Here is a 22,478-nt window from a genome sequence, read left to right on the forward strand (position 1 = left end):
TTATGCAGCCTGAAGTAAAAGAAAATGTCATCACACACAGCTAAATCAGTTCACCTAAATTACTGTACAACATACACATAGTTCCTCAGCTCTGGTGATCTGTAGCCATAGGTTTTCTTTGTTTTCCAGGTTTTGAGATATCAGTCTCAGAGATTTTTGCTGCCCCTTAAAGCATACTGTCTACAGTTTTCAGAGGGACTATTTCTTCTGTAGAAAGTCGATACAAAACATGCTTTTTTTCCAAATCGCAGTGAATCAGCAACAGCAAGCAATAGCTAGTTAATTCAGGAGCTGCAAGAGCAGAGAGCAGCAGCAGGGTAGAAAATCACTTGCCATAAAGGTGGACGTTGAAGCCAGTGGAAGCCAGTGGTCAGTGTCAGCCACAGCAGTAAGTGATACAAATATCAAAACACAACAGCTTGGCATTTACAGTAAATATTATGTGAAGGGCTGTGGAGCTAGGAGGTTGGAATTCTACATGGGCCTAACTGAGACCCAAATGCAGCCTGTTTCATGTTTGTAAAGGTTTCATGTTTTCATGTTTTTGTTGCCAAGTTTTGGAAATATCAGCCGCAGAGATTTCTGCCTTCTTTACAATGGCAGACGATGCCGACCTGCTCATCAGGAGCAATTTGGGGTTCAGTATCTTGCTAAAGGATACTTCGACATGCAGCTGGGGGGTCAAACCAGTGACCTTCCGATTACTGGATGACCCGCTCTACCTCCTGAGCTACAGCCACCTGTGAGTGAATGCCACATACAGTGGCTGAATGTTATCAGTAACACCTTTAGCCAGGCTGCTCCTGGCTAATGTCTGGTCGCAGGAAACAAAATGGACAAAATTGGACTCAGGCAACAGGCTGTCAGAGACTGTTTACAGAGGCCTGACTCCACCACCACATCCCTGATCAAGCTCTTACCAACAGAGCACAGGGCTACAGCGGGATGAGGAGAGGTGGACTGTGTTACATTACTGATGCTTGCTGCTCACACACAGTCACAAGCACGCAACACTTGTGACAGTGTTTACCTGATGTCGATGTCTTTTAATGTGAAGATGCCGATCATATCATCATCACCATCTTGTGTACATTCGCCCAGATGCAAATTTGGAAAGCGCACAACAGACTTATTTCCTCGGTGTATACCTGTTTGTGTATAAATGACTGTATATGTTATTTGTTTGTGTTGCGTGAAGAAACTACAGACTTTCATTTCTTGATGCAACCCTGTGTTGCATAATGACAAATGAGTCACCTTAAACCTGAACATGTATACCTGCGCAGGCACTGCTGAGAGATAGTAGCTATTAGCTAAATCTGGTACAAAGCATCTTTTCTCTGTATGAGATAAATGCTTTTGTTTTGTTGAGACTGTGTTTTTTGCTTTTTTTCTCATCCATCACTGACTCTTAGCTGGTTAGCTAATGCACCACATTGGTACTCTCTGTACCTTTCGGTCTTCTTCTGAAATAACCAGAGTGAGAAAGAGTGATATTTTAATAAATTATATTTTGAAATAAACAAACCTGTCATTAGCCAACAAAATGTGTTCAGCCTGAAGCCTGACGCTTGATCTGGTCAGCACTAATGATTTCATGTCTCTACCTCAAACCTACATTATGAGTGATTCACTCCTGACAGCATCATATTACTGTAGATAGTACAGGTAGAATCTTCACCTCATCTGCTTTTTGATCAGTATTTAGTGTGCTAGCGGTGACATTCATTTAGGTTTGCAAAAGCAGAAGGGACAGTGCCTGCGTGTTAGAAATAATCAGCAACGATTGGATTTAAAACACAGATTCAATAAAGGATAACTTTCACTTGCATCACCTGCTCATTCTATTAGATAGACAGTTTTGTCCTCAAAGTGAATAGAAAAGCAGATTGAGGTCCATCAACAATGAATGCTCATGCTAAAGTGTTTTATCAATGATTACACTCTAAACGTCAGTTGTGACCTCTGCCTGCAGGAGCTGGTTACTGCCTGGTACATCGGCTTCTTGGTGCTCATCTTCTCTTCATTCCTCGTCTATCTTGTGGAGAACAAGTTCAACAAGGAGTTTGCTACCTACGCTGACGCCTTGTGGTGGGGCACGGTGAGTTTGGAGACCGCCTGCTTTCAGTCAAGTTTCAGAATGGAAATGATGACTTTAGCTGCTGTTTTCATTCCTATCACTCCACCTTTTATATCTGTAGATATCTGTTGGATTTCTTCACATCTACAGTCTGTTTTTAGCTGTGTTTTTCTGCCAGCCAGAGAACTCAAAGTTACACTTCTTTGCATCAGAAGATTTTTACCTGATAAGTCTGCACTGTAATCACACTGCTTTGCATAGAGTCCTGCATTGGAAAGTGAAAATCGGCATCTTATTTTCTGCAGCTCAGTATGTCTTTGCCTCTGGCCGACGACAGCTCCTCCATAAACATGATCCGTTCAGGGCTCCATTAACCACCATTTTCATACCAGCTCAAAAGAAATAATGGTGCCACATGACAGCAGCCACCTTTGTCATGCAAGGCAATCAGAGGCTGAATGAAAGCTAATCCAGAGAGATCAGTCTGCCAAACACAGAGACAGATAGATGGATATATGTCTAGATACTGTGAAAGATACAACAGACAGAGTACTGAAGGCAAGCAAGGAGCAAGCAGTGCCAACTCCAGTTCACAAACAGGTTTATTTGCTTCTGTCATTAAATAGTGAATACACTGCATTAAATGCTTCTCCTCAGGCTTTTACTAACCACATGTTAATAGCTCTATTCAGTAGTCACAATTTGATGTGCTAAGTACCATCACCATGAATCATTATCACAGTTAACTCTTCACAGATCATCCTGCAGACTTAAGTAGGTCTTCACCGTAAGGAACAGCATGAACACCTTTTTTTATTTTTCACCCATAAAAAAAATGAAATAAATGAAGACTTCAGCTGCAGGCTTTCATCAGTGTGATAGAACCAAGGCCATACAGACTCGCTCCTGTAAAGTCCACGCACAGGTCTGATCATTCTAATGTGATTGCACTGCCAGAAGGCATCATTTCATATCACGCCTAAGTAGTTGAACTCGAGCAGTATACAAAAGAAAAGCATGCAAATATAATACATAATCAAAGTAGTCAAAGAAAAAGAGGCATTAACTGAAAACATGAGCCTGTGTACAGACATGCTGTGTACAGCAAATGGATTTCACACTAGGCTGAAAACAAATGAACCGTCTTCATGTCACCTTTAATCTGATCTAAAACATGTATATTTTCTCATTCACCACACTGACTGTTTAAAACATGGACTGAGCTTCAGGCAGAGATGGGGACTCAAGTCTGCGACTTGGACTTGAGTTGCACTTAAGTTGCCACACACAGAGACTTGAGACTTGACTTGGACTCGATTCAAAAGACTCGACTCGGACTCATGATCTGGGACTCGGGAACAATCTCTGTTTCAGCAGGTCAAAACCCGAACGCTGTTCTTATTAGTTGCTTATAACTAATACATTGAGCAGTAATAAATGATTTATTAACCACTGATTGGTTAGTTATAGACCTTTGATAAAGGGATTCTAATTAGAAGATGTTACCAGAAAGCAACATGTGTTTCAAGAAACAAATTCTGTCAAGTCTTTCATGAGAACTTTTTTTATTAAAAAATGATTGTTTTCTGATATTTTTGAACTTATATACAACAGTCTGGTTGGTGTAATATTTTTCATCTGTATTCCAGAGCCTCAGTATGAGCATCACCCAGGAGCACATGATAAGTCATTTGTTTTCTCAGATCACCCTGACAACTATTGGCTACGGGGACAAAACACCAAAGACGTGGACAGGACGGATGCTGTCTGCAGGGTTTGCCCTCCTGGGCATCTCGTTCTTTGCCTTGCCTGCTGTAAGTCTGTGTTCTTTAAGTAAATCCTTCCTTTTTGAATTAACAGAGAGCAGCATTTAAACAGGAAGACCATGGTCAATTGATATAATATATTTTGACTGTAGGCCTGTGAGTTTTACCTGAGGGAATATTTACTTTAAGGAAGTACACAAATGTACAAGTATACATTTATTTTCTCTTCCATTACATAGATGACAACTACAACTATGGTGCTATACAGCCAGGAGGCTATTAGCTTAGCTTAGCATAACGTTAACTCAGCAAGCTTGGCTCGCTTCAGAAGAAGGATGTTGCCAGCACTTCAAAAGCCTGTTAGTTAAAGAGGTCATATGTTGCTAATTTTCAGGTTCATACTTTTATTTGGGGGTCCTAGTAGAAAAGGGTTACATACTTTAATTTAAAAAAAACACATTATTTTTCTTATATGGTGCATTGCTGCAGCATCCCTTTACACTGTGTCTTCACAGAGTGAGACGTCTCGCCTCTGTTCAATCTTTGGCGAGAGTTGCCCATGCGCATGTACTTAACGGGCAGGATGTAGCTAATCAGAGGCAGAGTAGGTCGGATCATGTCGAGCAAGGTAGTGTGACCCAAAATAACTCCCGCTACAGCTGGTAACCATGGCTGCGGTACAGCCGTACATGCCTGATTGTGATGCCGAAACACAGGTTAAACAAACTGAACCAGCTTCACAACCAAGACTGGAGCAGGATGTTTCAGAGTGATAAGTTATTATTTTGTAACTGTCTTTTATTTCAAATATAACATTTTAACTTTGCAATTTCTCTACATCTCAGTAGCAAGTGTATGTCTGCTGACTGACTGGAGTGTATATATTTTATAATAAATATATAAATATATTTTTGTATTACGCCTGTTACATAGTGACGCTCATAAGTTACGGAAGTAAAGGCTCGACTCCAAACCAGGTGTTTCAGGCAGTGCAGGAGCAGTGTTTTCTGTGGGAGAGAGTAACTCCTTTTGGCGTGGACTAAGAGCTTTTTCACTTTGCAGACCTTTTACATGCTCAAAAATGCTTCATAACACAATAAAGGAAAGGCAAAAACCCCAAAAGCATAATATGACCTCTTGTATCTCTTTTTAAAATCAACACAAACAGAAATCTAGAACTGAAAATTTGTAGATTTGAAATGGAGGTCCACACACACTGTGTGCAGTATGAAGTGTGTCAGAGGGGTGCACAATCTTTTTGTTGAGAGTGAAGTCTGATTCTCTGCAAGACAGAGAATAAGAATGTTTTCCAAAATGTCAAATTATTCCTTCTTGCAAAAAAGCTCAATGATACTTGTGAATCTTTGACATACACACACATCCAGTATTTATTCCTATTAATATCATACCAGGGTATTCTGGGCTCAGGCTTTGCCCTGAAGGTCCAGGAGCAGCACAGACAGAAGCACTTTGAGAAAAGGAGGAACCCAGCCGCCTACCTCATCCAGGTAAAGCAGAGAGCCTGCTCTCTTTATGTTTCGTTGACACACTTTACTGTTTTTGCGTTGGATAATTGAGACATTGTTGAAGTATTGTTGCTGTCACTCAACCGGTTCACCGCAGTGTCTAAGTAAACTGAATGCCTGAATAATAGAAAAAGTGTTTAAATGGTTTTATCATTGTCCAGTTTCTCTTTCCCCTCCATGGACTCTATGAAACCCTGGTACTGGACAATAAAAAGTACATAGTATGTAGCTTCACCCTGTCCAGCCCTGTGTCCCCTGGTCCTCGCTGTGCAGTAAACTCTTTAATCTCTGGGAGGTCTTTTGCTCCTTCCAGACTCTCCTGTGTTTAAGCCCAGAAAAACCAATACAGCAAAGCCACTCCTGCCACCCCTCTCATGTCTGCTTTACACATTTCCTCCTTCTCCACCTGATCTTCACACACACCGTTTGTTTCATCCTGAATATTAGTGGTGCTGACCTCACATTGTCCTCCACATGCTTCCTGTTCTTCCCCTGCCCTCTCACCTTCTTTCCTCCCACTTGCTTCACCTTTCTTCCTTTTTGGCTTCCCCCTCCCATCTTATGTTCCCTTCTCTCCCTTTCCTGACCTTCACGGCCCTCTGGTCTCCTCCTCCTCCTCCTCCTCCTCTTCATCCCGTCTGTCCTCATGTTGTACCAGGCTGCGTGGCGTTATTACTCCACTGACAGTACCAGGCCCTACCTGGATGCCTCGTGGCAGCACTATGAGAGCCTCCTGCCTTCCCACAGGCATGTATCCATGCCTGACCTCCGCCCAACAGCAGACGTGTGACACGATGTTTTTTGGTTTCACTAATCAGCTTTTTTCATTTGTTTTCTCTCTGCTCTCCTCATCCCCTCCCCCTCTTCCTTCTTACTCCCTTCTTACTCTGCCTTGTTTTTGTTTTGTTTTTATTTTTAATCCTTTCGATGTATCTTTTGTTTTGGTGGGGGGGCTCTCCTCTTTTTACTATTTTCTTCCTCCTGGTTTTGTGTATTCTGCATGCAGTGTGTTTGGCGTAGTTATGCGGCTGATGAGAACTCGGTTTCCATTGCTACCTGGAAACCTCACTTGAAGGCGTTGCATACCTGCAGCCCTACAAAGTAGGTACAACTATGGCAGCTGGTCTCTGTATTTGGTGTCTGTGCACTCTAGTCTTCTTTTTCCTGTACTTCAGTGTACATTTTAAGTTAAGATATCATTTCTTTTTTCCCCTGCTCTGTCTTACTGTTTAATATATCTGCTTTTCTGTCTTAAAATATGAAATATGCATTGATTTTATCATTCTGTTCTGTTTCTTATGAGCCATCAAAAAGATTGATCATTTCTAGGCTCCATTAATCTCTAAAAACCCTTCATTTTGCTGCTTTGATATACATTTAATCCATCCACAGCATTCAGAGGCTGATTTATGTTTGACACTCGTCCTCACATTTCCAAAGTGTTTCTAACTACACCCCCCACTACGAATGGCGTCTGTCAGCTCTAGCTATCTAATATGACACATGGAATTCCAGTTAGCAACAACAGCTAGTAGCGGTGATAACACAAACCCAGACTCCACAAAGGTCAGCATCGGTTAAAAGTAGCAGGGTGCTCCTTACAAAAGGAAAAAAGTTATGTTAGCATTAATGACATTCCTGCTGTTTGCTGTATGGCACAAGTTCAAAGCACAGAATCTAAACTTTTATCAGTAAAATGTCAGACACTAGATGTATATATAAAAATCCCCATCACAATTTCTATTTTCAATTGCAGAACTAGCTTCTGCAATTTGGATATTGCACTTGACCATAATGTGATTTTGATAATATTGGGATTAATTAAGCAGCCTTAGTTTTCTACCCCATGTGCAGATTATGATGAAATCACTCTGAAATACATCTATAGAAACTGGAAATATTGGGAAAAACCTCTGCAAGGTCAAAATGAACTTCATCTACAAACACATACTCTGAAGTGAACCTAAAGTGATTAAGTGAACAGATATTCAGTCACTAATTCACTACCTTCTCTTGCTTCCTTAGTTTGCATTGATCTGCATGTTTGTACTGAGTCTGTTATTTGTTCAGGTCTATTTTCCTGGAATGTTTATTATTGATTGATGTATCACTACCCTCAAATCTTCTGCAACAGTTTCTGACAAAGCCTTTAGAGGACCGTACCAGTGTGTATGCAGGTTTGAGCCTTAAAGACCCCAAGATTTTACCCACCATTTCTCAATCCAGGCTGTTGTTGTTTTTTGTAATATACTTAGAAATTATAATAATTCAATATCTGTACAGTATAATAATCATCAATCATTGTCAGTCATACATTAACATTAAAATAATGTAATAAAATGTTGTCTGTTACATTACTGAAACAAGTTTCAAGAGTCTGCTAATAGATTGATGCATTCAGATTCCTGAAACAGTGTAATGCAAAGTCTGTGATTTGTAGCAGCCTAAATGGGCTAAAACATGCAAAAGCACAGGTATGGTTCTTTAAGCACAGTGTTGACACTGACATATTATGAAAAGATGCTCTCTAAAATATTGTTGTTTCTTCTTCTCTTTTGTTAACTCCAGGAAGGAGCAGGGGGAGTCAACCACAAGGTTTGTGACTGTTGTTCCACTTTACATTGACTTTAAGTTGTCTTTTGGATTAGTTCCGGGGTGTAATTTATTTATTTATTTTCAATTCCAGATTTGATCTCAGCTGAGGTCATGTGTGGCTGCTTGTGTATAAGAACACTGTAAATTTAAGTTTGGCTTCATTTATAAAGAGAAAGAAAAGTTTTTGTAGAAAATAAAATGTTTATAATTTAAACCTGCATTTATTGATTTTTGTGGCAGCACAACAGGCTGTAAGCACAACAGTAAGAGTAGTTGCCTTGTAATACATCCAGCAGCCTTGGAGCAACATTTAGGCATGTATAAAGACGCCTGGGGAAAGTAGTATTCTCTCAGTCTTTGCTATGTACATCAGCTAGTAGCTAATAGTCTGTCTCTGTGTGCCGGGCATGCAGACAGTGGGTTTACAGACCCTTTTTTGGTTGATGAGCAGTTCAGAGCAGTGAGAGAGAACAAAAAATGGTAAAGTTGCCACATTGACCCCTTTAACATTAAAGAGTCTTTTTTTCATTATTAAATGAAGGTTTAATAATAATATATATATATATATATATATATACATATATATATATATGTATATATATATATATATATATATAATTATACTGACGAGTGCGGCTTTAAAGGGACAGAGCAACCACAAAAGCTCCTATTGAAATGTATTTTGGTCCTTTGAGCAGTACAAGCCCAGTGCCATCTAGTTCCATTATATTCAAGAGAAAGCAGACATCTCTATGGCTGATATCTTCAAAACTAGACAACTCACACAAAAACACTCCACAAGATGGATTGATGGTGAACTGTCGCTTTAAAGTAAGGTAGCAAGCAGATGTCTGTCTGAAGATTTTTCTGGAAACAGTATCAAGCATTACAAAGACTATAAAGACTCCTGTTGCTCCACTTCTGTGTGAACTGCACTGTCACTGAGAGGGTCAGGGCCTTCTCACTAAAAGGTGTTTAAGGCTGTGGGTAATGAAATGTGGACCTGTTAATGACGAGTCTAGCTAAAAGCATTCTCGATGACTCATTGTTTTATCTCTCCGTTTGGTGCTATCTTTCTTTTTTATCACTTGTTCTCGTCTCTAAAACATACAGATGCTGAGGCACTCTTATTGAAGAAATCATTCACATAGCCACATACACACACACTATTGTTTAACCATCCTCTTGCCTCAGGTATCTAGCATGCAAAGAATGTGAAAAGTCAAGAAAGTTAATAACCAAATAACAGGTTAGAGGAGAGGAGAGGAGAGGAGAGGAGAGGAGAGGAGAGGAGAGGAGAGGAGAGGAGAGGAGAGGAGAGGAGAGGAGAGGAGAGGAGAGGAGAGGAGAGGAGAGGAGAGGAGAGCTCCAGCCTCCACCTATGCTTTATGTTCTGTCTGACTCCCCGATTTACATCTCCTCTGCAGAGCTGGAGCGGAGGTTAAAATCCACACGGTACAGTCCAAGTGGAGCTGCCTTACTTTATTTATTAGCTAAATTTATGTCTTAATCTTCAGAGTAATATATCACAGAAGTGTAGCGACAAAATTCAACTATAGGACAATAAAGATTACATGAAAAGCCCAAAACAGATCTGCATGTTAATCCCCCTCAGTGAAGCAACAAGCATCTATCTAAAGGTCATTGGACTCACACTGGTGACTCAGGCAATTGTTGCCATGGCTCATGGAATTCACACAGTTAAATGAGGGATATCGACATGAAGTATGTGAGTCACCGATGTGCTGCCTTTTTCAGATGGTGCTGTGGATGTTCATTTCCCTCTACAGAGCTCAATTGCCTCTGTTCTGCTGCCTCTAAATGTCAGTGGTCGACATATTGAACAGAAACTCGGCTATATTACTTTATACTTCATAGCCTTCATACACACAAGTATAAATGCTTTCACATGTCAGGCATGTAACTGACATGTGAAAGCATTCAGGTTGACCTCATGTGCACCAAAATGAGTACAAAGCAGGGTCAAAGACAAAGGTTAAAGGGAAATAGGGGTTAGTAAGCGCTTTGTTTCACCAAACAAAACGTTCAGGGGTAAATATTTTCCTTCCTCTCTTTCTGCATCATGTAACACATTACCGTATTTCTATCTCCCCTTGATCTTTTAGTAAAATTGATAGTAATAAACAGAAGCTACTGAGGAGGCGTACCACTCGGAAACATAGGTACACAGCGTTTCTGCTCCCCTGTTACATGACGTTTTTTATTTGGGAATGCTGACTAATTCTTGGTGCATGGGTATCTGTAGGAGGCTGTGCAGCCACCGAGAGAGACGAGTAATTAAATATTTGAAGGGAGACATCAGTCGGCTTTATAGTAACACACTCTCTCCGCCTTTGTTTGATCTTTGCCTGAGCAATGCGCTACTTTCTGCCTGTTGTGATTATTGGTCTGAACTACATTAGCTCTCAGAATGCTAATACCAGATTTCATTCTCAATAGCAGATCCTGAAAATAATGAACATTTGTAAGCTTTGTCCTGACTGTAGGGAGATCATTTTAGAGATTATTTAATGAGCATTATTTCTTTTCTTCACGCAGTATTGCATCTAAACTATCTATCATGCTCCTCTCCCCATATCTCAGATACAAACTTTAAACACTATGGTACTAGTGATGACACAGTGCTGTCACTCAAACACACACATCATGTGTCTCTATACAAAACACAAGATAGGTCTTGTGACGTTGTGTATATATTTTCTTGTCAAAAAATCCAATGAAAAGACAAAAACCAGCATAACAAGTATTGCCATGTAGCCAAATTCTGATGTATCTTCTTCCTTTGTGCTGTAGAGATCCATTGTTGTCCAAAAACAAGACAGTGAGCCACAGTGTTACACTGTGTGACATGTTTGTTCATTAACATGAACATGATCGTTGTCATTTATTTTGGCTCAGTTTGGTTGATGGAAGTCCTCACTTGTGCATCAAATGTGTATTAATCTGAAAGTATTCCCATACAAATGCACTATTTACTCCTCTTCAGAAATCATTTCTTAAAACCTACAGTGCCCTGTAGGGTATTACAGTGCCCTTTTTAAGAACGCAGCTGTACACTTGTGACCAATTTTTAAGATAAACTGCTTGAGAAGGAACCTGCAGACAGGGTTGAGAAGTCAGACAGCACTGGGAATGTTGGTTTTGGTCTTCTTATTAGATTTGCTAACAATAAGAAAAATATAAACACGTTAGATTTAAAACTACACATGTTGAATTCAGTATACAGCACCACTTCCAAATGCTTGACACTTGTGCACTGCCTTTGCATGCAGTCATTATATACAGTACGTACCGTATAGCTGCATAAATACAGAATCTGGCGTTCCCTAACTTTCTTTACATCTCAACTCCTGTCCCCTAATCTCCGCAAGTAATTTTCATTTATTCTCTTCCATAACCTCACCCTTTCACGACATGTTACTTATGTACAATAAATGCTTTTGCTTGAAATGGTGATTTCCTTGTAGGGTATGGTATGGAACATATCATATTCTCAGTAGTTTTTAACAATATCTCTTTTAGCAACATGCTAACCAATTTTTCAACCACAATCTCATATCACTATGTTGGTGTTGTTCCTAGAACATCACAATTAATGTTGGTCAAGAACCATCATTGCAACTCACCAGTCATGCTTTTGTAGTGGCATAGCAAGTTATCCTTTCTAAGACATGTTTAACGTTGTGAAAGAGTATAGTTGAACCCAAACGATGTTTTCCTAAACCTAACTTAGTACTTTTTTGTTGTCTAAACCTAACCAAGTACTTTTTTGTTGTCTAAACCTAACCAAGTACTTTTGTTGTCTAAACCTAACCAAGTACTTTTTTGTTGTCTAAACCTAACCAAGTACTTTTGTTGTCTAAACCTAACCAAGTACTTTTTTGTTGTCTAAACCTAACCAAGTACTTTTGTTGTCTAAACCTAACCAAGTACTTTTGTTGCCTAAACCTAAGCAAGTATTTAAACTGAAAAGGAATGGAAAACAATAAGTCAGCTTAGTGTAAAATGTGTACAGTCCAAAAATATGTTCCATGAGCCCTGGTCTCCTAAATGAGATAACTACATTTAACCCATTCAGTCACAACAGCTTGACGGGTCCTGGAGTAACATTAATTTTGATGTTCCAGGAACAACACCAACAGGATTTGCAAAGCTATGACATCACAACAGCGTGATTGTTGAGTTGCAGTGATGGTCCTGGGACAACATTAATTATGATGTTCTAGGACAACACTAACACAGTGATATCACACTTGTTCACATAGAATAAAATACTGAAGCTTGTTCAGGGGCCAAAAACATCAAGGCACAAACTAAAACATACAGTCATGCCTCACACCTAACCTGAGCATGCATTTCATGAAAGGCACCTGCTACAATGCTTCGATGCATGCTAGTCATTCTCCATCTTGCCCTGCAGCCCTTCACCCTTACATTAGCAGATAAAGTTCTGAATGATGACTGCTACATGATCAGTTGGTGCATATTTGCCGAAAGTCTTGGATATTTATGTTGTTGCCCTAAAACTTCATTCATCATAAGTTATCTTTGCCTGTCTATCATTTCACTCCCCACAACATAATTTCCTTCTTTCGTCTCTTCACTCCAACTCCCCTCTCTACTGCTGTTCATCCCCATTTCACTCTACAGTCAGAAGTTAAGCTTCAAGGAGCGGGTGAGATTGGCCAGCCCACGAGGTCAAAGCATCAAGAATAGACAGACGTCATCAGTGAACGACCGGCGGTCTCCGGTGGCTGAGTCTGGGACAGAGGGCACCAGCCCTGCCAAGGTACAGAAGAGCTGGAGCTTCAACGACCGTACACGCTTCAGACCCTCACTCCGCCTCAAGAGCCAGTCCCGCTCCACCACTGACAGTGAGTAACTCTGTCCCATTATTCCACTTCATAAAAATGTTTGACCTTGGATTTATTAGCAGTACTAGCGTGGGTGCATCCATAGTTACTCTCTCAGTACAATACAATATACAATACCAGCATTGAATTAAATGAAGAGTAGCTTTTGAGTGGCTGTAGCTTCATATTTAGAAATGACAGTGATATCAATCTTTTCGTCCAACACTCAGCAAGAAAGTGAAAAGCAATGTTGAACTATTCCTTTAAGTCCAAATATAACTACACAACTAAATCCCCCAGTTTCACTACATGGGTTTAATTGAGGTGTATTGGCTGACCATCCAACCCACCAGAACTGGTTTTGCCCACTAATTCAGACAGCTGAGTGGAATGCTAATGGTCGTTTGAACTTCCTTCCTTTGGCCTAGCAGTGCCAGCCGGGCAAGCCCTGCTGGGTAACAGCCAGTTGGAGTTTGTGGGTGGACTGCTGGATGGATGGAAGGTGGGAGTGATGTACACCAGCAGCCATATGAGATGTCAGAGCCAGCCAGCTGGCTTGGGCTTGCTGGTGGAGAGGAGTCAATAACCAAGCTAGCCAAAACCAAACTGTTTTGCTAGTTATCCATGCTCCGTCAGATCGTTCACTGTCACTGACATGTCTGGCTAGCTCAGAGTTAGACGATGGGAATGATTTCCCTTTCGTTGTGACTAAATCTGAAGTGAAAAAAGTTATATTAATGGAGAATCTATGTTGGTCACTCTCTAGCGTAAAGACTTTATATATATAACATAATATAAGCACATGCAGATCCTACATGCTGTGACCTATCGAGTGATGATGATGCCAACCAGCTTTTGCACTGTAACCTTCTGCATACCTCCTGTGGGTGTTGTAGCTAAAGAAGCCTGCATTGTCACAAAGTTGCATTGTTATATATCTGCAGGCACACCAGCAACCTGTTCTTTACCACTGTCTGTTGTTCCAGACAGCACTGATCTTTCTCTTTATGATTTTATCAGAACAATCTTTGTATCTGTGTCTGTCACTCTCAATTCAGTTCAATTGATTCCAGTCAAATTCAATCAGAGTGTTGGAAGCACTGTTGAAACCCAATTAATCCACAGTATCAATCCCTCAACTATCAATGGACAACAAAATGAATATCCATTAAAACCCCAAACTTTATTGCAGCTAGATTTCTCTGCTTCAGGACACCCTTCCACCCTCTTTAGGCTGCACTAAAGAGGATGGATCAATAATTAATATTGATGATCCCATCCTAACTTAGGACCCTGTGCTTATTTCAAAATAACTGCCTTAAATGGCAGCACCACTCGTTATGTCAATGACAATTAAGATGGGGAAACACATAAACACTGAAATAGGCCTATTACAACTGAAATGCTGCGCTAACCGTTATCATTGGAGAAAGTACGCCTTTGGTTAACCTGTTGGTAAAGCTAACACTGATGTCAGCCTGTTAGAGAAGCATACAAAGATTATAGCCTGTTTGACAGGTGAACACCAATGTAAGTCTGTTGGAGAAGCTAACACTTTTGTAAGCCTGTTGGACTAACATCAATTTTACGGTGTGTTCAATTTACCTCTGAAGTCAGGGCTGGAGAATTAATGTTCCAGTATAAGAGATAGGGAAACCAGTTCTAGACGGATTAGCAATTGTTAGCTATTCTTAGCTGGTGACCAGCTGATCAAAACACATAAAATGGTATTTCATTCATACGGACACCGAAGCAGAGCTGCTGTAGAAGTTGGACACTGATGAAACTAGACATAAATAAGACAGAAGTGCTGATAAACTGTATATTTTAGAGCCTTAACAGCTTTTGATGCGCAGAGCAGCCATCTTGGATTTTGCTTCTGTAATAGAAAGATCTGATTTTATCCATCTTTGAAACTGAAGTTAGGATAGGACAAGCAGTTTTTACAGAATTTTGTCTATAATAGGCTCCCTTATCCATAACTACATGTAAACTGATATGTATAATAATAAGATATATAGTAAGACCAATGCAACACATGCATAATGCATTGAGTCCCTATCTCAAAGCAATCTGTTTTTGCAGGTGACATAAAGTAATCTGATCAATGAACAAAATCTAAATCGCTCTCCTTTTCTGTATCCTCTCTCCTGAGCAGCTGACTCCAATGTGGCCGGGGAGGATGGCTTCGATGATAAGGGCTGTCACTGCGAGATCTCAGTGGAGGACTTGCTGCCCTCGGTCAAGTCTGTCATTAGAGCTGTCAGGTGAGGCAAAGCAAATGAGACTTTCTCCTTCAAGCCAACTAATAATGTGTTTTTCTGGGGTGTTGTTTAGCTCAGTCGGTAGAGCAGGCGTCCCATGTACAGAGGCCCTGTCCTTGCAGCAGCGGCCCCGGGTTTGAGTCCCGGCCTGGGGCTCTTTGCTGTGTGTCATTCCCCCTCTCTCTCTAGTCTGATTATTATTACTGATGTATGAATGTGTAAAGAGCATTTTGCTGTGAGTTGGTTGATGTGGAGCTCATTTGAGCTGACTGATATATCAGATATAATTGACTCATGTTATTGGCTGATATTGACGGATCACAGATGGCATAGAGAAGTATCAGCGTTAATGTTGTCCAAAATGTGCCGATATGATTTTTTTTAATTTTTTTTATTTATTGTTTTTTTACAGAACATAATGCAGGAAAACATGCCTTTGGTACTTTATAATCGTACAAATCCCTGTGAAGTTTACTGATTTCATTTTGGACAATAATGTTTATGGTTTAACTGTAAAATAAATAACTAACATCTGTTACTCTGTTACTTGTTGGGCAGTTAAATTTGAAGCAATACTTGATATTATAAAAGCATATCATAGGTTTTGTATGGAAACTATTTTTTTGCAAAGCAACAAATGAGATTAATGTAGTGAAATAAAAAGTATAGTAATTCCCCCTGAAACTGTACTTCAGTACACTTCTTGACTAAAAGTACTGTACTTGCATACGCTGTACTTAACCTCTAGTGTTATCAAGCCATAGAGGGTTTCTTTCTTCAGTTAAAAGCAACAAGAGCTGATCACAGTGATCCCTGATTCTGCAAAGACATATTCCTTTTTCATTTTAAAGTGCACCCTTAAATGCTTTACTTTGGCATCTACTTTTTACAAGTTCAGTCATGGTCCCATAGTTCCTATTACCCAAATGCTATTCAATTTATCTCAGTTGAGAGCGACTGAAACAAGCCCACAGCTTGATTGGCCATAGAAAAAGATGGCTTCACATAAACACTCACTTCCACTTTACTATAAGACCTGTCCTTGCTGATCCCGTCCTCTCTTCACCTGAGGACTCAGTAACTCACACATTCTGCCGATTCCCCTGACTTTAGCCTTGAGACTCCATACTTGGAGAGCTGCTTTTGCAGTGTGATTGTTTTACACAGTTTTGAACAGAGTTCAAATAAGCGGCTACAACCTCCCTGGATGTTTTTGTGGTGAAGTGATTGTTCAACTGATCTGTTTGCATTGGTGTAAAGAAACAGGTAGTTGGCAGACAATCAGACATTTAGAGCTCCTTTAAAAACAAGGTATGCTTTGAAGTGTTTTTACTGACTGACTGACTGAATGTGTACTTACTGTGTAAGTGCTCCACCCTTTTGCTAATGTATGCATTTCCCTGCTGTTTGTGCAGGATAATGAAGTTTCATGTAGCCAAGAAGAAGTTTAAGGAGACGCTGCGTCCTTATGATGTGAAGGATGTGATCGAACAGTACTCTGCCGGTCATCTGGACATGCTGTGCCGCATCAAGAGCTTGCAGACCAGGTGGGACTGACTGCATCAGCTGACAGTTAATTCCACTAGTCTTTGCTGTCTAACTAGAGCTGTGTGACCACACTGTAACTGATTCATCTGTGTCTTTGGTGTGTATGTGTGTGTATGTGTGTATGCATGTATTTGTGCACCTGCACTCCTATACATGCATGAGTCTATTTGTGTGTTATGCTGATGGTTGTTTATGTGTTTGTTCTTTGCACTTTGTGATTTTGTATGTATGAATGTATGTATGTGCATGTGTACCTGTGTGTGTGTACCTGTGTGTGTGTGTGTGTGTGTGTGTGTGTGTGTGTGTGTGTGTGTGTGTGTGTGTGTGTGTGTGTGTGTGTGTGTGTTTGTTTGTTCCCTCTGCTTCCCTTGTAGGCTGGACATGATAATAGGCCCACAGTCCTTGAGCAGTCGAGCCAAGACCTTTTCCTCCCCCTCCCTGCCTGTCTATTACAGCCAGGGCAGAAAGAACTCCACCCAGGGGTCAGAATGCCCTCCCTCTGTCCTGTACATGTCACATGGCTTCAGTTCACTTCTCATTCAGTCAATTCAGCTGGTTCTTCTTAAAAATATGGAGAAAATGATATCTAATTTTTAAGACAAAGACAAGAGTTACTTCTTTGAATTGACTAATCAGGAAGTGAAGTGAAACCCTTGTTCACGTATGTCGGTCATGAACTTCTCTTTTCTCACACGCTTCTTTCTTGGGTGTGAAGTTATTCACAAACCGAACACTAACACAACTCAACAATATATGGACTTTGGTTCTGGCAATCGCTCTGTTTTTATCTGATGAGACATTCTGGTGAACTCTAGGAGATGATGGGAGCTTGCAAGCTGATAATAACACATAGAACACAGAAAGATCCTCTTCATTCACACGGGTGGAACAAGTGCAACGCTGTATGCCTGCTTGCCATTGCTGCAGCAATGCTGACCCCTGCTGTTGGTGACTGTTAACTGAAACTGCTGCATGCACTTCACACTGTATCTTATACAGGAAGTGATGATCTGATGTGTACAACATATTGTTGTTAAACTCCATGTCCACAGAGTGTTTTTTGTTTAGTTTTTAACCACATGTCATGGTCTTCAGACGAGCAGATGAGCAGGAGTTTGCTTAGTTGTCATGGTGATGAAATCACATGACCAAAGTGATGGTACCAGGTAGCACTTCTGGGGCAGAGATTGTAACTCCTCGCTTCTCCATGACAACTGCACAACCTCCATTTGTTTTGATCTCTGATGAAGAGTGATGATGAGACAGTAATCTTTAAATAAATACCTGACACAAACATAAATACCACGTTTCCACCCACGTTTCATTCATTCTTTGTGTTCACATAAGGTTTGACTGGCGCTCTTTTACTTACGTCACGGAGAATTAACATCCGGACTATTTATCTCTGTGTGTCATGAATGGAATCACATGTTAATTTCTATTTCTTTTGCTGATTTTCTGGAAATTCAAAAGGAAAAAAAAAGATTTGGGGGAATTTCTAATTATTTGACCCATTAAAAACTTTTTGTGGCATCAAGTGGCAAAGCACACTCCAAAAAGTATAAAACCACATTCAAGTAAAATACACACTTTTAGATACATGTCTGGTTTGCTGTTGGAGGATCTTGTCAAAGCTGTAATCATCTATTTCTCCAAAATGTTGGTGGCTTTATTGCATGATATTGCTTTGGTACCCCTGCCCTTTGTTGAATTTAACCCTGTTCATTAACAAGTGACTGTATTAACCAGATTCTACTGAACTTCACTGGATTAAGCAGGAATAGAGTTTATATAAGTGCTGAGTTTATCCACAATCAGATAAAGTAAACTGTGTGTTGTGGCCTGTTTGATTCACATTGGTAATGTTTTCTCATCCAGCACACACTATTCCCTTAAATCCAGCGAGGAAGTATAACCTCTCATATGCCTTTATTTGTTGTAGAGCAAAATGTGCTTCTGGTAATCTGTCAGTAAGCTGCAGTTTCCTTCCTCTCTGTGGGCTGCCTCATGGATTTCTACTCTGTCACCTTTTTTCTTCCTATCATTAATGTCTAATTGTGTTTGCATGTGTGTGTGTGTGTGTGTGTGTGTGTGTGTGTGTGTTCCAGAGTGGACCAAATCCTCGGGAAAGGCCAGATTCCTCTGGATAAGAAGATTCGAGAGAAGCTGCTGTCTGATGGAGATATTTTAGAGGACATGAGCATGCTGGGTCGCGTCTGTAAGGTGGAGCGGCAGGTCTGTGTTCAGCTTCTTGTTTTATGAGATGAGATTGATAAAGTTCATATAAATTCTGAATGAATAAGTATTAAACTATTATTTCAAGTGTAAGGGATGTAAAGATAACTGTCAGCACCTGGTTGTCACAATAGTTTAGTCACAACTACTGTTGGCTATCCCTTTCATTTTGGTCTTTTTTGTGCATGGCAGCAGTTACAACCTTATTTTTTTATTTTTTTATTTTTTTCATTGAAAGTGCTGCTTGCAGATTTTGAAACCTTCCATTTTTGGCTCCTCTCAGTGGCAGTGTCAAAAACAACACTGTGGTAGATATCAATGCATGCTGCTGTGTTATTATTTGTTGCACAACTTTTTTGTTACTTTTTTGTTTGTTAAAATTATGAATATCCTTCAGGAAAGTGTGCGTGATCATCCCCATATTCAAATGTCACTTCTCCCCACCCTGTAGATGTTATAACCGCATCCAAAACGTCTATATATGTCTGCTTTAAAATGCCTTCCTTCCTTACTGTTTGTCTCTTCATGATTTCTTATTGTTGCACAATTCACTCCTGTCCTCCCTTTCTCTCCTCGCAGGTCCAGTCGATTGAATCCAAGCTCGACTCCTTGCTCGATATTTATCATCAGGTTTTGCGCAAAGGCTCGTCTTCAGCCCTCACTCTCTCCTCACTGCCTCTGTTTGAGCTGGAACAGACTTCTGACTACCACTCCTCTGTCTTCAGCAAGGACCTGTCCTGCTCCACCCAGGTCAGCAGCAGCGGAGTGCCTCCTCCTGGTGGTTGTGTTACACGCTCCTCCACCAACTCCCATCTCTCCCAAGGAGGGCTCCATCTCATCCTGGCGCCACCCAACGAGCTTAATCTCAATCTTAATGCCTCCTCTTCCACGCCCCCCTCTGGCCTCGCATCCTCCTCCTTCAGTCCATCGCCGCTGCCTCATCACCATCATCATCGCCACCACCACCATCCTCATCATCCCCACCATCATTATGCCCAGGCTCAGGCCACCTCACCTGAAAGTGGCACAGATGAGGCCGTGGGGATCTCTCCACCCATCCTGACCCCAAATAGTATCAGCAGTGGCGGGGGCAGAGATGGAGGGTTTCCTCTTCTGGGAAGGCTCCCACCTCCACCCCCTACCAGCCGATGTGGGGGCCCAAGCAACTTGCCACAAGCAACCTCCACAGAGACATCCCCTGACATGGGGGACTTTTGCGGAGGTTTCAGGATGCAGATGGCGGACAGCAGTGTGGTGGAGGATCTTGGCCTTGGGTTAGGGCTAGGCAGACTGGGGCAGCAGCTACAGAGCAGCACCAACAACAATGGCAGGATAAACACTCAGGAGGGGGGCTCCTGGAGGAGACATATGAGCCTGGAGCTGCAGCCCGTGGTGCCTCCAGCCCTAGGCTGCTGCTCTGGCCCCAGCCAGATGGACCAAGGCTTGGGAAAGTCCATGTCAGTGCAGGACCTGATGCAGGCAGCCCCAGGGAATGTCCAGGATGCCCACCACAGCCACAGCCTCTCATCTCCAAGCCCCAGTACAAGCAGTGACTCCCATAGCTGTAGCCAGGACCCTGGAGGAGGAGGTGGTGGTGGTTTAGGCAGGAGCAGTGGAGGCGGATGGGGTGAGGAGGACCTCTTTATCAGCGACAGGGAGATAGAGACGCAAGGATTTGACTTCCTGTCACTGGGGACTGCTGAGGCCCACACCTACTCCTCGGAGCTCCTGAGGACAGGGAGTAGAGCCGGGGCAGGGTCCCAGGGCTCAAACTGTAGTCCGTCCAGCGGTCAAGCATCCTCGCCCTCTGCTGGCAGCAGCGAATTGCTGAACATGCCGCACGTGCGGCTAAAATAAACTTGCCTACATGTTCAGAAGGCACGCAAATCTCACCTCGAATACACAGTTTTTATCCTTTTTGGATGGGAGTGGGAGGGTGGGAATACAACAAGGGGTACTTTTTTGTTTATGTTCATGTTGATCCATTTGATGAGAATCACAGTATTTTTATACAGGCTAATCACATATGGCATATCATTGCATGAGTTACTCTTTGATTGACAAATCTGAGATAAAAGATTGAGGCTTGCGTAAGGGAAACACAGATCCCTCAAACCTGAGACTTTGCCAACAACATTTGGTCCTGAAAGACAGTTGGTTTATATGTGACTTTGAGACAGAGCATGAGCACTGCATGTTTTCAGTCAAAGGTACTGAGCTTAGCCAGATACAGTTTACACTTGACAAAATAGAGAGTCATGGACACGTAACATTTATGGTGGAAAAAAAAAAATAGGGCTTAATACTTAAATGTGCCCAAATACACAAGATCTGTAGCCTGTCTCTCCAGTCACATGACAGGCGTCCATATTGAAGTGAATGTTACCTCACTATTGCTAAACTCTTTATTCTCTGTTCTTGTCACTGTTTCAATGTAATCTCCATACCATTCTCTCCATTTATAACCTTATGACCTAATATATGACCTATGATTTTGGTTGCCTACAGTCTTTTTAAAAGTACCACACAAGGACAGTGACAGTGTTTATGGAGGTTTCAGTTCCTCAACTACAGATCTTGTATACCTACCATTTTTGGTAACCATTTCCATATGTGGGTAGTTTCATATTCTCTTTCTACAGTTTCAGACATCTACTGGTTTGCAATCATTGCCGTACAGTAAATGAGTTAGTAGACTACTGAAACGTGCTTGAGTTATATATAAACATCAAGAGTGGACATTTGTATCAATGTTACATGATCATTGTCCGGTTATGCAGTTTAAGTGCAGGTTGTTTTAATAAGTCTGAATTGCATTACCTCAAAACAATGAAGTCACTGTCGCAGAAATTACTCGAATTACTTGAAACAAGCAAGTTTGAAAAGTCGACTAACTTATTTGCATATGATACTGCCAACAACAACATTAGACAAAATATGTCTGAATTTTTAGGAAACAGGCAAAACTGCAGGACTGGTTCTTTAATTTTTTCCATTTAGTTAAACTCTGAATTGTTTTTCTGCCTTTTTGGAACTCTTGACAACCATTACTATAACCTATTACTGAGAGGTACAGCAGGAAAAGAGAAATGTCAGCGTTGCTGTTACTAATATTTGAACCCTTTTCAATCCAATTTCTGCCAACAGTCAGCTGTAGTATGAGGCTGACTGCACCATTTTCAAAGCACATACAGTACACGCATGTATACACCTGAATATGCACAAGTACAGCTAAGAATGCCCATTTATACACACAGCCAGCTGTTACGCCACGTGTCCTCTACACTGTGGAGGATCTTTGGTACAGTCCAGAGGACAGGAACAAGGAGCAGTTGTTGCTGATCATCAGATCAATTATGCACCAGTCAGTTGGTTCTCCAACTGATGACAGCCATAGATTGAAACACATCTTGAATGTCATTTCTTCATTTAAAAAACAGATATTTTGTCAGAATATGTGTGTCTTAGCAAAGCAAAGATATCTAACTTTGAATTGCATCTGGCTTTTTGCCACTCTGTTTCTACATGAAAGGAAAATATCTTATTTAGATCATAGTTGATGTTTGATTTTTTCATACAGTATAATGTGG

General features: G+C 41.0%; 1 protein-coding gene across 1 annotated transcript in view; it reads left to right on the forward strand.

The window, feature by feature from the left end:
* The window catches only part of LOC140996182 (potassium voltage-gated channel subfamily KQT member 5-like), a 126,552-nt gene extending 105,773 nt beyond the window's left edge, over positions 1-20,779 (forward strand). The window contains exons 5-15 of the mRNA XM_073466489.1: positions 1,976-2,101; positions 3,784-3,894; positions 5,259-5,354; positions 6,379-6,473; positions 7,941-7,967; positions 12,639-12,862; positions 15,000-15,108; positions 16,521-16,652; positions 17,028-17,135; positions 18,762-18,888; positions 19,468-20,779. Of these exons, the coding sequence (XP_073322590.1) occupies positions 1,976-2,101; positions 3,784-3,894; positions 5,259-5,354; positions 6,379-6,473; positions 7,941-7,967; positions 12,639-12,862; positions 15,000-15,108; positions 16,521-16,652; positions 17,028-17,135; positions 18,762-18,888; positions 19,468-20,745 (2,433 nt within the window). The 3' untranslated portion in view covers positions 20,746-20,779. The remainder of the gene's footprint in view (positions 1-1,975; positions 2,102-3,783; positions 3,895-5,258; positions 5,355-6,378; positions 6,474-7,940; positions 7,968-12,638; positions 12,863-14,999; positions 15,109-16,520; positions 16,653-17,027; positions 17,136-18,761; positions 18,889-19,467) is intronic.
* Positions 20,780-22,478: the final 1,699 nt, after the last annotated feature.

The sequence above is a fragment of the Pagrus major genome, chromosome 1 (assembly GCF_040436345.1).
Source record: "Pagrus major chromosome 1, Pma_NU_1.0".
NCBI lineage: Eukaryota > Metazoa > Chordata > Actinopteri > Spariformes > Sparidae > Pagrus > Pagrus major.